Source organism: Spea bombifrons, chromosome 2 (assembly GCF_027358695.1).
Source record: "Spea bombifrons isolate aSpeBom1 chromosome 2, aSpeBom1.2.pri, whole genome shotgun sequence".
NCBI classification, from domain to species: Eukaryota; Metazoa; Chordata; class Amphibia; order Anura; family Pelobatidae; genus Spea; species Spea bombifrons.
The window spans coordinates 75,043,573-75,059,307 of record NC_071088.1 but is presented as its reverse complement, the minus strand read 5'-3'; the positions used below and the strand labels follow the sequence as shown (position 1 = coordinate 75,059,307).

The window sequence follows — 15,735 nt, the reverse complement described above, 5'->3', positions numbered from 1 at the left end:
GTGGTGTCATTGTGACATCACTGGCATTTATAAGCATATCTTTATCCATATTGCAAAGAAAAATTGGGTCATTGTTTATCAGTGGCACCTACTGTGTAGAAGAAATTCTAGGTAAGATTGCAAAAACATACCATACTAATTGTACTAAGAAGCCTTGGTAAAGAAATAGCTAAATGCCTCTACTACATCCCCTCTCACTCTTTTCTTCTCCAAACTACACCCATTGAGATCATTTAGCCTTTCCTGATAGAGTCTCCAGAACACTGTGTAATACTCTAGGTGAAGTCTGACCAGAGACCTGCTTCTAATGCCTCTTAGCTATCTTTTATAGCATCTTGCTTGCTCTTTCGATTGCTTTGTTTTTGCTTAACTTTAAGGCCTCAAAAACAGTTACTCCCAAGTCCCCCTTTTCTGTTGTAGCTGATAACACAGACTCCACAATGCTATATTTTTCTTTTTGGATTTTTACTTTCAAAGTCCATTATATTATGTTTGTCAACGTCAAACTCCAGCCCCCAGTCTTAACCATTCTCCAGCCATTACATGCACCCCAACGTATATGATAGCTGAATGTTTTTTTGAGTTGTCGCTGTTGGAGATGCACAAAGGGATCCTTCACTACCCCCCATATGCATTTGCCTCTTTACCTGACCCGAGTACTTGGCTTCCAGGAGATCTCCTGCTGCGTGCGCACGTGGGACCGCAGTGGACCAAGCGATGTGTAACCAAATATTATACATTTTTACAGTAAGTAGAGAACATGCTTACAAAGCGTGTATACAAACCAGTAATATGCTATGTGTCAGTCAAGGCGTTCAAGTGAAACCGTATTATTATTCAAAGACTGGACATGCTGAGGAATCAGAATGCAAAGTATTAGAATATTTTTGTAAGTGTACAGGGGAAGTCTCACAGAAAAAATATTTTTCTCCTTGAACATAAAATACAGCGCTGTATACAGTAATGTAAGTTAACATTGGAATAACCTGGTTTTATCTCATTGTGTTGTAAAATACCTTGTTTTGAGTGATGTGATATTTTGGGTGACTTTCCCTGCTCAAACACCACATTGAGCTGATTCTTTATTGCATTGCTAATGAAGTGCATATAGAGGGTCCAACTTGACGCTTAAGATCGAGCCATTCTGTTATTTAGCATAGAGTCAGGGTGTTTGTCTAGTAGATTTGGATCAGATAACTGAGCTAGAACACTTACAAAGAAATGGCTGGTATACAGCTGCTTAAAACATATTATCCCAAAAAATGTTTTTAAAAAGAAAATAGCACAATATTTTTGAAAACTTAATTTTAATTAAAATACCAAATTTGTTGAAAATCCCACTAGTGTATAAATTGCTTGGTTGAAATGACCCCTTTCCATTATCATTATTATCATGTCTTTATTTTTCATTGATATCTTGACAATAAAGAGGTTATATCACTCTTCAAACTTCTGTCCCTACGTTTCCATTCTATACATGAACAGTTTACTTTAAAAAGTCAAATGCCCCAGCTTCCTTGAACCTCCCCGTGTTTCTGGGTGAAGCACTCCACGGAGCTGCTTGACCCCTCCGCCTTCTAGGAGGCTAGCATGCCAGTTGTTCCCCAAGAGAGACTGTCCAGCCTGACCGCCTCAGACGAATATTCTTGGAGCCGCAATATTATCATACTTTTGTATCACTTGTAACAATACAGACTACTAGACTGAAAGCTGTTTCATAGCTCTGTGAAACCTGATGTTGCCATTTGAGCAACAATAGTAAGGATTTGATTAATAATAATATGTTTATACTACACTACTTCACTCAATGACTTTAGATTGTAAGCTTGTTTGAGCAGAGCCGTCCTCACTTGTTGTTTTGTATGTCATCTTGTTTTTTTATATACTAATTGTTATGTCCTGTCTACCCTTTGTACAGCGCTGCGGAATCTTATGGCTTAATAATAATAATGACTGGTCAAGGTTGGAATTCGCTATGCCTTGGTATTAAAATATACTCCAGTCGCACACTATAGAGATGCAATATCTTAACCACTGTATTTACAAAGCTCTAAAACGTTAGTACTGTGCTGTTATTATTATCGTGTGTGTAGCTTATTAGAAATAATGCTACATTGATGTAATATATAATTAATGGCAACTTGCTATCTCCTGTGTATCAGCGCAACCTTGAAGTGGAGAGATGTACTAGATGCTAGTGCGTGCTTGTTATGCAGGACACCCCGTTCCTCCCATGGTGCAGACACAGCAACCTGCCTGGGCTTAAATGTACCATGCAGTTCCAGGCTCCTAAACGGTCTGTATTTGTTTTCCGTTTCCAAATGGAATCAATGCTGCAATGCCAGAGCTCAAATCCCCAGCTCAGGCATGTATGGAGCCGCACCGCAAGCTGACAGGAGATTTCCTGCAGCAAGCAAGCAAGCCTAGTCATTAAGCCGAGTCCTTCACTGACTCCGTGTGGCTAAGAAAGGCACTGTCTTTAAGAGGAAAAAAAATATCCTGGTTTCCTCCCCTTGCCTTTTCTGCACCCTCCCGCCCCCTCTCCATCCCCTTCTCATTCCTCCTCCCTGTTGAAACATCTCGGTGAATTCCCGGCTCCAGGTTTTTCAGTCTGCCTCACTGTGACATGGTGAAAGCACAGAGGCTGAGAGGAAAAATCCCCAAAAAGCAACTGGATGATCAGAGGCAAGCAAGGATTCATTTAAGCAGGGCTGCAGTACTTCCAAAGTCACATCTGCACATTATCGCACATGGACTGGAAACCATGGATCTAACAATCAACTACTGCCAATTTAGAACTGCAAGAGATTAGAGCGACACCAGTGTGTGTATATTTCTATATACATATACATATATTTATATAAATGTGTGTGTATATATAAATATATATATATATGTATATATATATATTTATATATACATGTATATGTATATAAGCCTGGGCAGGAGGGGCTCGTGGTTTGTGGATTGCAAGATTTTTTCTTCCTTTTGGAGGTGTTTGGGCTTTTTTTTTTTTTCTTGGAATTTTTATGTGGTTTCCCGAGGATTGGATAGCCAAGGCTTTATAGTAGGCTGACGTGAAGGGGGGATCTGCAATGCCCTTTGCCAAGCGGATTGTGGAGCCCCAGTGGCTGTGTAGGCATGCTGTCACCCTGGCAGAGGGGAGCTGTTGCCGGGATCAGGGAGAGGAGCCGAGGCAGCACCACCCGCGGGGTACCAGGGATGAATTGGGAATAGCCGTGGCATCCTCTGCACAGGTGCCTTCCGATGACAGGGAAGTGTTGCCGGTTGATGGGAAAGATAAAGATGTGGTGCCTCTGGATTTGTGCGCCGTCAGCAATGTGGCTCTTTCACGAATTTTGCGACAGCTGTCAGATGTGGCCCGGCACGCCTGCTCCATATTCCATGAGATTGAGGTGGATGTACAGGTTACGGCGCGGCGCCTGAGGGCCATACAAGGGAAAATCGGCAGTGTCCAGCAGATTGTGAGCAGCCTGGATCCGAAGCAGGAGACAGTGCGTGAGTACCACATATTTAATCTGTACACAACATCTGTCTGTCTGTCTTCCCTCCTCTGTGCTGGTCAGTGGGGCAGCAAAACATAAATCAGGCCCCTCCGGCTAGATAACAATAGCAATTAATTAGTACTGAACTGCTAATATCATGTATAGATAACCTTACCTATCTTATGCTAATAAGTGTCCAAATGCTCCACTATCAGCTGAGATAATGCCAGGGAAGGGAGAAATCTGCATTGCTACTCCAGCAGCAAAAGGCAAGACAACAGCTGCTGGAAGTGATGAGCAATGGGGGGCGAGGGGGGTCTTTTTCTGGAAAAGTTGGCTTTATTCTGTGATGACAAAACAAGGTGAAAGCATTTACAGAAACACGTTCCGTATGATGATATATTTAGAGCTGAATGCTTCCCTAGAAACACAAATGTTGCATTTACATTAACGAACCATTGCTAGTGTGTGTGCAGTATATATATAACTGGGGCACATATATGTCTGCAGCGTTTACACACGCAGAGAAAACGTTCTATGAGTTTTAGCCAGGAGCGTGTTGCTGCTGTCCTTGTCGATGTTACGATATCCATCTGCAGTATCTCTCCATGCTGAGAACACACCGAATTCTGTGTCCGCTGCCTACCAGTAAATCTGCATCCTGCATTTTTGCTCAAGGACCAGATAGCAATATTTCTGGACCAGATGTTGTGTTTATTAGCATGTGCTTCTCGGGTAGGGTGTTTCTCGGTTGGAAATAGCTCTCTTGCCTCAGACTGTGCTATTCGACAGCCCAGTCAACTGGGAACCGTGTGTTTTGATTGAGGTTCTTTATGCAACCTAGGAGTTTCCAGCTGCTGTTCAGCTATTCATATAGGCTTTCAATATCACAAGCGATAGATACTGTACCACAAACTCCATTGTTTTCACCTTGTTTATTCCATGCGGGTTGTAAAGAAACCTGTATGTTAATACAATGTATGCAACCAAACCTGTTTTGTTGTATGACATTATAGATGATGTCAGTGGTCTGTGACTTATATAAGAAGCTTTCCCGAGGCTTCGGATTGTGTGCTTTCAATGGGCAGATGCTGGGTACTGAAATCTCAGCAACTCTAAGGTGGCAACGCTAAACGATCATTCATGCTCCTAAGCAACAGAAAGGAAGAGGGTATGGCTTACATGATGATAGGCTCAGAATAGCCAATCAGAAATCATAGCGATTATGGTAATTTTGATATTTAAAACAGTTCTGATAATACAACATCCCAGGATTTTTGAACAGTGGTGGAAAATACAGACCTGAATCTGTATATGGATTAAATTCAGGTTCATTGCAGATGAAGGCTGTTGTGTTATTGTGAATCACGTAAACCTGCCAGTGGTGGAGAGAGCTGTAAGACATGATTTATTTATTCATTGCAGGCCCAGTAGGACTCGATACAGTGTCTGTGCTGTCACTGCATATAAGTGCTTAGTGCTGCGGTTAGAATGAAGATCTATTAAAGGCATCCATTGAATATGCATATGGCAAGGGACACAGTACTGGTCCCTAGGAGAATGCTTGTTCATTTACCACTGATGCTTTTCAGCAGCATGGGCTGTTTTAAGATGCTCGATCTCAAAGTGACCTTGGATGACTTGTACGAGCTCTTTGGTGAGATGTAGGTATTATGGCTGATTTGCTGCTTTTCAATAAAAGCAGTATGTCCTCTGCTAGTGCTATAAAATGGGGAGATTGGTTTGTTAGTGATGGCTGCATTCTCTGTACAGTGGTTCACTGGAAATGAGTGCTGCACCAGCTGCACTACTCATACAACACCGAGAGCTCATTATTCCCAGAAATCCAGGGAACGGGTATTTGCATCTGCTCCTCCATTCTAAGTTTGTTGATGTGGAAGGAACATTTTGTGGGGATTAGGAAAAAGAAATGTTCCCTGAATGAAAACCCAACCACCACCCCACAACCCCATTGAAATGTTATATCATGCAGGCATCACTGGTGATGGCCGTTAAAGTGACTCATTGTTAACATGAATCTTTTTGCTGACTTGGGTGATGTCTAGGCCTGGACTATCAGCTCCAAGGCAAGATGTGCAGTACTGTCACATGCCATGTTAGGATTTTTGCAACCATGTCCTTCCCAGTTTTCTAGAAATAATGAAAAATAATAACAATAACAATAATAATATAAAAGATATCATAATCACTGAATCTGTGATAGAAAACTCTGGTCTGATTGTAAAATGATGCTGTCGGATCATTTTCACTCATATAACACCATACATTGTGTACTAACATGTTTTGCAGCCTAATTACAAGGGTACAAAAAACACAACTGCATTTCATCACACCAGGAATTGAGTGTCCTTCTACTGGGAACATACACTCTAAAGAGTGAACACCTCCCCTGAAGCTGTTACTTAACAAGACAAACTATAAAGATGTTACCAGTGACAAGTGTATCAGCACCACACCATACATTGTATTTCAGATTATTATCAGTAATGTTGCTTTTGTGAATGTTAACATTAGCACATCCTAGTCATCACATCATTTGAGAAATCTTTATTAAACTTCTTTATTACACGGAGAAGACAAAGCATACAACATAAGAACATATATGTTGCATATGGTTGCATATAGACATGGTGACAAAATAGAGAAATCTTTATGTATGGATACGTGTGTATTATCAAACCTGTAGAGTTGTACATTTTTTTTATTCATTTACATGAATGTATTGGTTTATTTTGTTAAATTAGTTTGATAGATTGATTTAGTAAGCACAATTCTTAAAGGCCCAACCATTACAATTACCAGTCAGTAATGAAATATGAGACAAAATCGACCAAAACAGGATTTGTGTTCTTGGACTAAGAACGCATGTTAAAATACTTGGTGAGTAGCGAATCATTGCCAGGAAGGCCATGCCTTTGAAATCAGTGGGAGCACTTTCAGCGCAGGTGTGCGGAGGGTCTCATTAGCACCCCCTGCAACTCTCTCACGAGTCGTGCTGTAGCTAGCTGTTGGCGAGCGTCCGCCAATTGCATCTCCTGCAGTGCACATTTTGGTGAAGCTCTATATGCATTTGCATGCGAAATAAGTTAATTTAAAGCTGGCACGCAGCTATCATATGCATTAAGGAGCATATGATGGCTGCGGTGACTGTTTAAAAGAAAGCAAGAGATCCTGCTTGTGGGATCAAAGAACATTTTTGGTGCACACCCTGTTTTGTATCTTTTTCCATTTAGCATATAGGACATTCCTTTTGAGATTGTCCAAGCCCTTATTTCTCACACATTCATCTCTTTCCAAAAATAAGATATGCCTCTATTGTTCCCAGCTGCATCAACATATCGCGCAAAGAGGCAGAACATTCACAGACAGCTTTGATTTATTTCAAATAGCTTTGTTCAAAGACTCAAACAACTATTACAGAGCAGTCCAGGATATTCTTTTCATTTGGGTGGAGCTCTGAGCTGGAAATTACCAGCTTCAAATTCTGTACAGTAGCTAATTGTGCTTGTTTTCGTTATACATACCGGCAAATTATAGCTCTTTGTTTTCTCAAACACACACAATTAAATTATTAATGCAGGAACATATTCCTGAAAACCCAGGTTTGTAGTATGAATTGTTGATCTGCGTGCTGGCTCCAGTTTACACTTTGCCAATTCATGCTTGGTTGCTTGGCCACCTTCAGCGAGGGTTCTCGTAAGTCACATTTTTATGCTGAAGCGTTAGTCCAGAGATTCAGGGAGTGTTGGGAAGGTTTGCACCTGCGTACTTTCCCTTCAAATGTACTGAATTTATTGTTCACAAAAAATAGTTGGTAGGCAGATACCAAGATGTTCTCCTCGACTGTCGTCTAGAGGTGGACATACTGAAAAAATCAAATGAAAAAAGAGATCTGCTATAAATCTGGCCTTGCTAACAGTTGTCCTCAGACTTCACTTCATACTCATTGCCATTCCAGACTCCCTGGAAGACCACCGTTCAGCATAGCAGCGTAATAAAGCCTGTAAAAATAACATCATTGTGCCCACACCCAGGAATTCCATCCTTTCTTCACAAACTCCACAGAATTTAATAGGGCTGGGAATTGGGTTTCAGCCATGTGAATGTTTAAACATATGAGCATAATGACAGCTTAACTTTTCTTGGACGAGTTTAAAATACGTCAAGGAAAATAATACAATTTACTTTTAGATCTTTTTGCCTGAAATGCAAAGCTTTATTTAAAAAAAAATTCTGCTGTTAGCTGTAAATAGTAGATCAGGTAGATGTGAAGTTTAAAATGAAAATTGGTCCATGTAAGCTGTAAGCACACACTAATTTGCTGCTAAAAGTAGAGCAGTCGCTATAGTAACCAGTGGCCTGTACCTACTGATTGCTTTGCTTTCACCATCTTGGACCACAGTTGCATCTTGCGGCTTTTAGAATGAATGCCAAATCTAGATAGTAGACATTAGTGTCAAGTGGGAGAAAACCATATTCTTTGTTGTGTGTGTGCGTTTCAACTCCCCCAGGAATGTATGGGATTTATGAGTCTATTTATAAGCTCAGCAAGGATACAAAACAAGGATATTGGAATAGGCAGGTGGGAGATTACCAGGGAGGAAGAAAAAAACATTACGCATAATTGTTATGTATGTATATACAGCACAGTTGATACCAGGTCCTTCTGCGTAATGCCAAGTACACATATGGTTTGTAGGTGATGCTGTTGCATTAAACATTGGTTGGTTTTCACCATGTTCCTCAGTTTCTTGCATCATAAAACAGTTCAAGGCCATCCATACCATTTATTTTGGTACATGGAATAGATATGTAGTCTTGTTCGTGTAAACCTGCAAACCTTAAGTTCACAAAGTTTAAAAATGTTTGTTAAGGAAAAATGGAGATTTTCAATAAGGAACGTTTGAATGTTCCCTCTGGTCTATGACTAAAGGGCATCTCTATAAAACATTTATTTAGTTCCGTGAGTTTACCAAGCAAAACATAGATGTGTTTGCCCTAACAATCATTAATTGTGTTTAAATGTGCATTCAACTCATGAGTACACTCTGAGTACACAACATTTTTTACAATGTAAGGGGTCATACTGCTCCAAGGAAATAAACTCGATCTACCCTTTTCAGGTCTCGCACAATCATTGGAAGTAGAATCACTTTGGAATTTGTTTAAAATGTATTCTTTATTTTTTTGTTTAAAAAAAACCAAACACATTTACAATTGCAGATTTGAGATTGTAGATAGTAGAATAACATCCCCACCACATCCCTTTCTATACTGAAATATGCCAAGCACTGAAGTTGCAGTTGCCCCTGATGAATAGACATATGTGTAGAGCCTGCAGGCACCTTTATATCGTAAGAGTATGGTTACTGGTCTTATGTAGTATGGCTGGTAGCCTCAGACATGTTACATGAAGTGTGGCACACAGTCAGCAAGCAAGAACAATGATGAAAATGATCTTATTCAACAACAGTGCTATCTAGAGAAGAGGAAAAATAATTTACTCCCACACCATGTGTATTATTTCAAGTAAAGTTGATACATCCTTTTTACATAATATTCATCCTACTCACATAGTTCTATGGTCTTCAGAAGACAAATGTGAATCAGTACTCCCAAGGTCTTTTAGGCAAAAGAACACTATGTTCTGATTTTTCCCAGGAGTTTTCCTTGAGGTGTTTAACGTTATTTGTGGTTCATATGTCTAGTATCCTTGTTGCGACCCCAGAGCAGTATTCGTGCCCTTGGGTTCTACGTGCCTTCTGGCTTGAGTTAGGGTGGAGGGTTGTACCTTGAGTGCTTACATCACATACCGTACCAGGCTGCTTTGTGCTTTTTATTAATTATATCTGAACCCCCAGGCGTCTCTGTTTATAGATTTCGAAACTGGTTTTAACGCCAGTATTCAGCTTCTAATGACTTTGCTTGATGCATATTCTCTTTGTCTGAAACAGAAAGGTTGTAGGTGCTTTTGTGATTAAAACACTAGAGACTAGCACTGCAAGGCTTATGTGCACCAAGGCTGCTATTGTGTGTGCGGTGAGAATCTAATAAAACAGCACAAAATTCTGCTTAGTAGCAGTTTGAATGTATAAGAGCTTTGGAGGACTGATCTCATCAACATGATAGTACATAATCCCTATCATCTAGATGTGTGTTTTCTCTTGTGACAGTAAAGAGGGGAGGGCTGTAACATTTGGGTTGTTTTTAAATATTTGCATTAGGACACATATGAGCACAGATTCTACTTTCACGCGTAGTTTATAGTGATGATTACCCATGTGTTTAGACTAGTACAAGAAATCAGAGAAGTTTAACCCGTCTTGTTAGGTTTTACTGCTACTCAAATTGAGCCCTCAGAAAAGGGTTCAAAACAATTTGTCCTCCTAGACACCCTCAGTGTTAAAGGTCCACTTGGCTTTAATAGCCATGTGCCTGTGCTGTTTACATGGGCAGGGCATGTGATCACTTGCACCCACCAGTTGTAGCCAGGATAAAATAAATAAAAGCAATGTAAAGCGCTGCCTTTCACACCTCTTATGGGACAAAACAGCAGGGAGAGCAATAGGGGTGCTAGTTACATGATAGAATAAAAGGAAAGAAATGGCAGTATGTATAATATACACAAACTGTCTAATTGCCCTTAAATAAACAAAAAAAGAAGCATTATTCATTAAATTGTATAATACTTCAGGCCAAAGTGCGTCTCGTTCACACCCTGCTCGCCTTGGATTTAGAGATGAACTCAGCACTAACCCTAATAAAAGATCAGATAGGTCATAGTTATATTTCTAGCCAGCAGCTTTAACACCTGGATTAGGATCAGTAGAATCAGGCTAAATCAATATGTGTGTCATCATATTTATTTTTATATTGAATTACATGAATATCGTGTATAATTTAGCTGTACAAAAAAATTATAATCTCAAAAAATGATCGTCGTTCATATCTCTAATCATTGTTCTCATTTCTTCGGTTCTTTTCCTTTCTTTTGGTTTTCTTTTCACAGGTTTCTTTTTCTTTTTTTTCTTTCACTGTGTTTAATATGTGTAGCCCTTAGCTATGAATTACACCCTTTTATATTTCCAAAGACCTCAAAAGCTCTCATTAGGTTACCGAAGTAAAATATTTATTACCAGTCATTTGAAAGAGGATAACTTGGTTATTCACAGCATAGTGTCTGTTTGTTTGCCCTCCTTTACTTTGTTTTGGAGGTCATCTGCGAAATTCCTTTAACTTGTTCACTGCCAAACCTCTGTCCTGGATCGTACTGACTGCCAATGCAACATCAAAGCTCCCAAAGGGTCAATAACAAATGGAAACATTTGTCAATCAAGCAGGGTGTCATAATGAATGAGAGTGAAGCATTAATTTTTTATTTTTATTTTTTTACTGGATTCCTCTTTTCTCAAACACCTAGGAAGCGGGGAAGAGGTGATTACAAAAAATAGTTCACATTTTTTCCTTTCATGCTGTTTGGGCCCTCCGGCACCTGTTTGGGTAAGAACAAAATAACCATATTTTCAATTAAAATGACTAAGACAGACCATTTACTTTTTACTTTGACGACATTCACTCCCTCTGCCAGGTAAATGTCTTTGGCAAACTACTTATATATGAGTAATCAGGATGATGTCACCTTTACAGTATCCTCTTAATATGCGGTGGACAGAAACTAAGAAAAATAAAGCTATCTGGAATCTTGAGGAACCTTGAGTTTGTACAGCCAGAAGTCAACTAGAAGGAACCCAGGCAGACTGGCTACCAAAATGTGTTGATTGTACCTTGTACCAAACATATCCATCGATAAAGCCTTTTCTCTTACACCTGGCGACTTCCCCCAAAGCCTATATGGGCAGTGACATATTTTGGTTTTAAAAGTTTCCATTTGTTAGTATAAGAATGGTATCTGTCCAAGCCCAGTAACAGCCCAAGTTTTTGTTAGATTTAGCTGTAATACCATTTAATTATTTTTTAGCGCCGTCTTCTGTGCGTTTTTGAAACTTTAGCTGCATCCTGATACATAAAATGACAGACCAAATCACCCCCAGCTAAAAATGCATTTCAAATTACGTTAATCCTGTTGTACAGTGCTACAGCATATGAGGTCCACAGTCCCTGGCAGAAATTCGCTTCCATTGAAATCCGTGGGTGCGCTTTCTGGACATATGTGCAGGGGTCACATTAAACCTCCTGAAACGCATATGCACTGCCACGCAGGAGATGCATTTGGCCAATCAGCAATGCAAATAGCTTGGGGGACAAGTGATTTTGCATGTGTTAGTATGCAAAAGTTAGTTTAAAGGTGACACTCGGCAGTCATGCATATGATGGCTGTCGTGTCCCTTTAATGGTACATTTGCCTTTACGTTGACGGTAGGGTCTGCCTAAGGTTACGGGAGTGCACTAATGTTTGAAGGTATATTTTTATCATGGGAAATAATCTTTTGTGTAGTCAAAGACACAGATCATATTTCACAAAATACCTGGCATTCTAAGTAGATTTTTTAAAGGTAATGAACCAGGAGTCTCTGGTTTCCTTTTCTTAAAGTAGCGCTGTCTTCCTTAATGCCTCCATGCAGCATGAAGGCACACACGAGTAGTACGTATGGGATATGGTGGCAAAGGTAAGCATGCTATGGCTTCCACTTCACATGCAGTAATTCTGGACTGGTCCTGAGTATGTAGGCAAACAATACAGGAGACTTCATAACTTAATACCTTTATTGTAAGAATAACATCAGCGCAGTTTCACAGTATGTTCAACCTTGAGGATGTTTGTGCCAAGCTAAAGAAAAGAAGCTTGTGCAATGTGGGTACATCACATGATATACTTACTAAATAATAGTTTTTGTATTTTACTGATAGGAAACGGAGGAATTTGGCTTCATGTGCTTAAATAGATATGCAAATACCTTTCTTTGTCAGAGTTCCCACACATTCCTTCCCCCCACACCTCACAGTGATCACCACTGTTGATAATACAATAGGGGAGATTTTCTAAGGCAAAAGCTATTTAAAAGTCCAGAACGTGTAAACCTTTATATGCCAGAGGGTTGCTTCACACAATGAAAGAGATTGCATTGCTCATCCGTCTATTGTGCAGCTGGTGAGGATTGTGCTTGGCTTCTCTCCATATTTACTAAACTTACTCCAGATGTCTTGGTAAATACTGTATACGTCCAGTGCTATGCTGCCGTCATTTTAAAGTACATGATATCCATATCTGAGAAGTTCTCAATCCTGGGCTATTACCACCCAGTGAAGAACCATGACAAGATAATTAAATTGCATCTTGCAGTCTAGGCGGAGTCCTCTTTGGTCACTATATTTTCCCCATGTGTAAAAACCTGGTGTGGGATAGGAACATGGACTGGTTAGGATTTGAGTCAGGAAAAACAGGCAGACTAGATGGGCCAAATGGTTTTCATCTGCCATCGGATTCAAGTTACTCCATAATAACTTCCTACAACAGAACTCCAACCCTATGGATTTTGTAAGTTCTTATGACATATAGAGCAGCTGTTTAAGTAGTTAAAAAAATCTTACTGGTACGAGTATCCATTCGATTGCACCAGTGGTGTCTAAACAATCAGCAACCCTTGGTTGGCCTTCAGAATCTTTGACAAGTATTTTAAAGATTGGTCCCTATAAACATGTTTTGTATTTTAATGTTTCTAAACAGTCATATATACTCTTCTGGAAAAGCTTGTGCTGGAGTGCATATATTTTATAATACAACCTCTGTGACTTCCCCCAAGGCTTCTTGGTGGACACTTGCTAACTGACCCATGTTGCTTATAAGAATTTATCAGTAGACACTCAAAACATTTTCTGTAATTATTTGTGAGTGCCTTATTTAATAATTATTATAGTGGATGTTATTGTATTTTGTTAAGCATTATCACAAAATCATAAATGTCTTCACCTCTCATAAATTAACAATGAGAACAAGGACAAAAGCAACGGAGTCCAACTACAAAGAATTTACTAATCAGATACCACCTTCATGGCTCCATAATTTGGCTTTTTCAAACTGTATAAACATGTTTTTGGTTTTAATTGTGGATATCATATTTTTCCCATATTTCTCCAAACTTGTGCAGTTTTTGGAAAGGCACAAGAAATGAACCGGACATAAAATAATAGAAGGAATGTATCATGATTTATCAAGCAGAGACAGCTTTTATTGGACCTTAGGCCTCGTGCTTAAATATCCTGGCAAGAGTTTGGTGAATTGAACTAGAACTGAACTCTGGGAAGAGAGACTAGATTAAGTCGCATGCTGATTAAGTTTCATTTTCAATTGATAAATTATGTTTGTGAAGGGAAAATAAAGACACATTTTTTTGGTAAGACTAAGACCCAGCCCTGTTACCATCTCCCATTTGGATGCGTGATTTTCTCACAATCTGATTTTCTGTGCAACGATCATATCTGGGCTCATATCCCAGCAAAGCAATATTACTCAATCATCTGCATGTTCCTCCTGGACTTTTCCTTCATAAAGGGGTCATTGTGGGGTTGTACATATAAAGCAACTCTGGTGGGAAGAGGGGAGCAATCAGTAGTATCATTTATGTGGTTGGCACGGTAATTACCCCGCTATTACCACGCCAGAATTGTCCTTTGTATATAACCTCCGTTGTACTTTAAAAAAGGGGCAATTATGATGCATTTTTAATTAAGGGACATCAAAGCACGGCACACTTGTGTTCTCCTAGTGCATTGGGTCCGTATGGCCTGGCTCAGACATGACTGACAGCAGACTACTGTGCCTGTACCTGCGCCTGCGCAGCGCGTTTCATATAGAAAGGGGAAATGGCGGACCTAAGTTGTTTTAAAGTAATGAATGTTCCATTCATACAAAACAAAATTGCTTTAAAGGTTGGCAAAATGCTTGTAAAATATATGAGAGAGATGTGTGATTGTGTGCATTGATTATATATTTGCGCATGTACATTTGCAGCCTGTTACAGCTGGATGTACTTTTCTAGAATATTGTGTGAAATGTGCTTAGCAGAACCGCTTTTAGTTATCACTAATTACAAAATTGCATACTATTAAGGAGAAGACATGCCTATGCACATTAGGAAAGCACAGTTCTGCTATTAACAAAAAGAACATATCTTTCTTTTCTAATCCATGAAATAAGAATTTGGTTATTTTTTTATTTATTCCCAATACTTTCAGAGTTCTATACAGAATCTCTGAATATGGAAAATAAATCATGGTTTGGGTCATGTTCCTGTGATCATCTGTTGTTGTCTATACCTTTAAGGACATTCAAAATGTGCAGTGCTAATCCTAACTTTTTGATTTTATAAAATTTGCATTCAATAGCATCCCTAAAGGCATTTTAGCTAATAGTGCTGTTATTATATTGCCGTACAAGCTGCTCCGCTCCAAGTTGAGCAGATCATGTTACTGAAGCAATTAACTCTTCAAAACTCTTAGTATACGAGGGCTTTCAAACAACAGGTGCTAGCATCACAACATTAGGTTTATATATTTTTAGCCCCAAGCATGGATTAAGTTAATATAGCACTGAATTGATCTTTTTGGAAAAAAAAAGATTTTTTTTTAGCTGATTACTTTAAAAAATTGCACATACTTCAACATACCGATGTTGTAAGGCCGTAACGATTATATTACTTTAGTACGTACATGCTTTGGAAAAAAAAACAACAACAACATACAAAATATATCTCAAGGTCACAGATGCTGCTGATTTCAGTGTGAAGCAACAGAATGTGACATGACTAATGAGTTTCCCTATCTTTGTCTCTAGTAGTCCAGGGGTGGTTAATCAAGGAGGAGGCAATGAAAGCAGATACCATAAAAGAATGTAAGGGCGCAAACCCCCATGCAGAAGCCTTACTAAGATTTCTCTATGGATGACTTGCTTGGACAAATCACACTTTAAAGAGTAGATGACCACCATGTGTTATCTCCTGTTAATGGCAATAAATGGCAATGTCATTGAAGTTTGCTGCATAAAATCTATGTTTATGCAATCAATGTATAATTAATGTTCCCCTGGACCAAGAAAGCAAACCCAACTTTGGACCATACCATACTATACCATTAGTATGCCACTTTGTTGGGTACTTAGAGTGAAACGTTGATGGGAATCTTTGTTGGTGTACAGAGGTAATCCTGGTGCCTCCCTGTTTGAAATCCAAAATAGCGCACCATTCTTGCTAGG

The 15,735-nt window shown here is 39.3% G+C and overlaps 1 protein-coding gene across 1 annotated transcript in view; it reads left to right on the top strand.

The window, feature by feature from the left end:
• Positions 1–2,661: 2,661 nt before the first annotated feature.
• The window catches only part of NHS (NHS actin remodeling regulator), a 102,953-nt gene continuing 89,879 nt past the window's right edge, over positions 2,662–15,735 (top strand). The window contains exon 1 of the mRNA XM_053454834.1: positions 2,662–3,519. Within this exon, the coding sequence (XP_053310809.1) occupies positions 3,096–3,519 (424 nt within the window). The 5' untranslated portion in view covers positions 2,662–3,095. The remainder of the gene's footprint in view (positions 3,520–15,735) is intronic.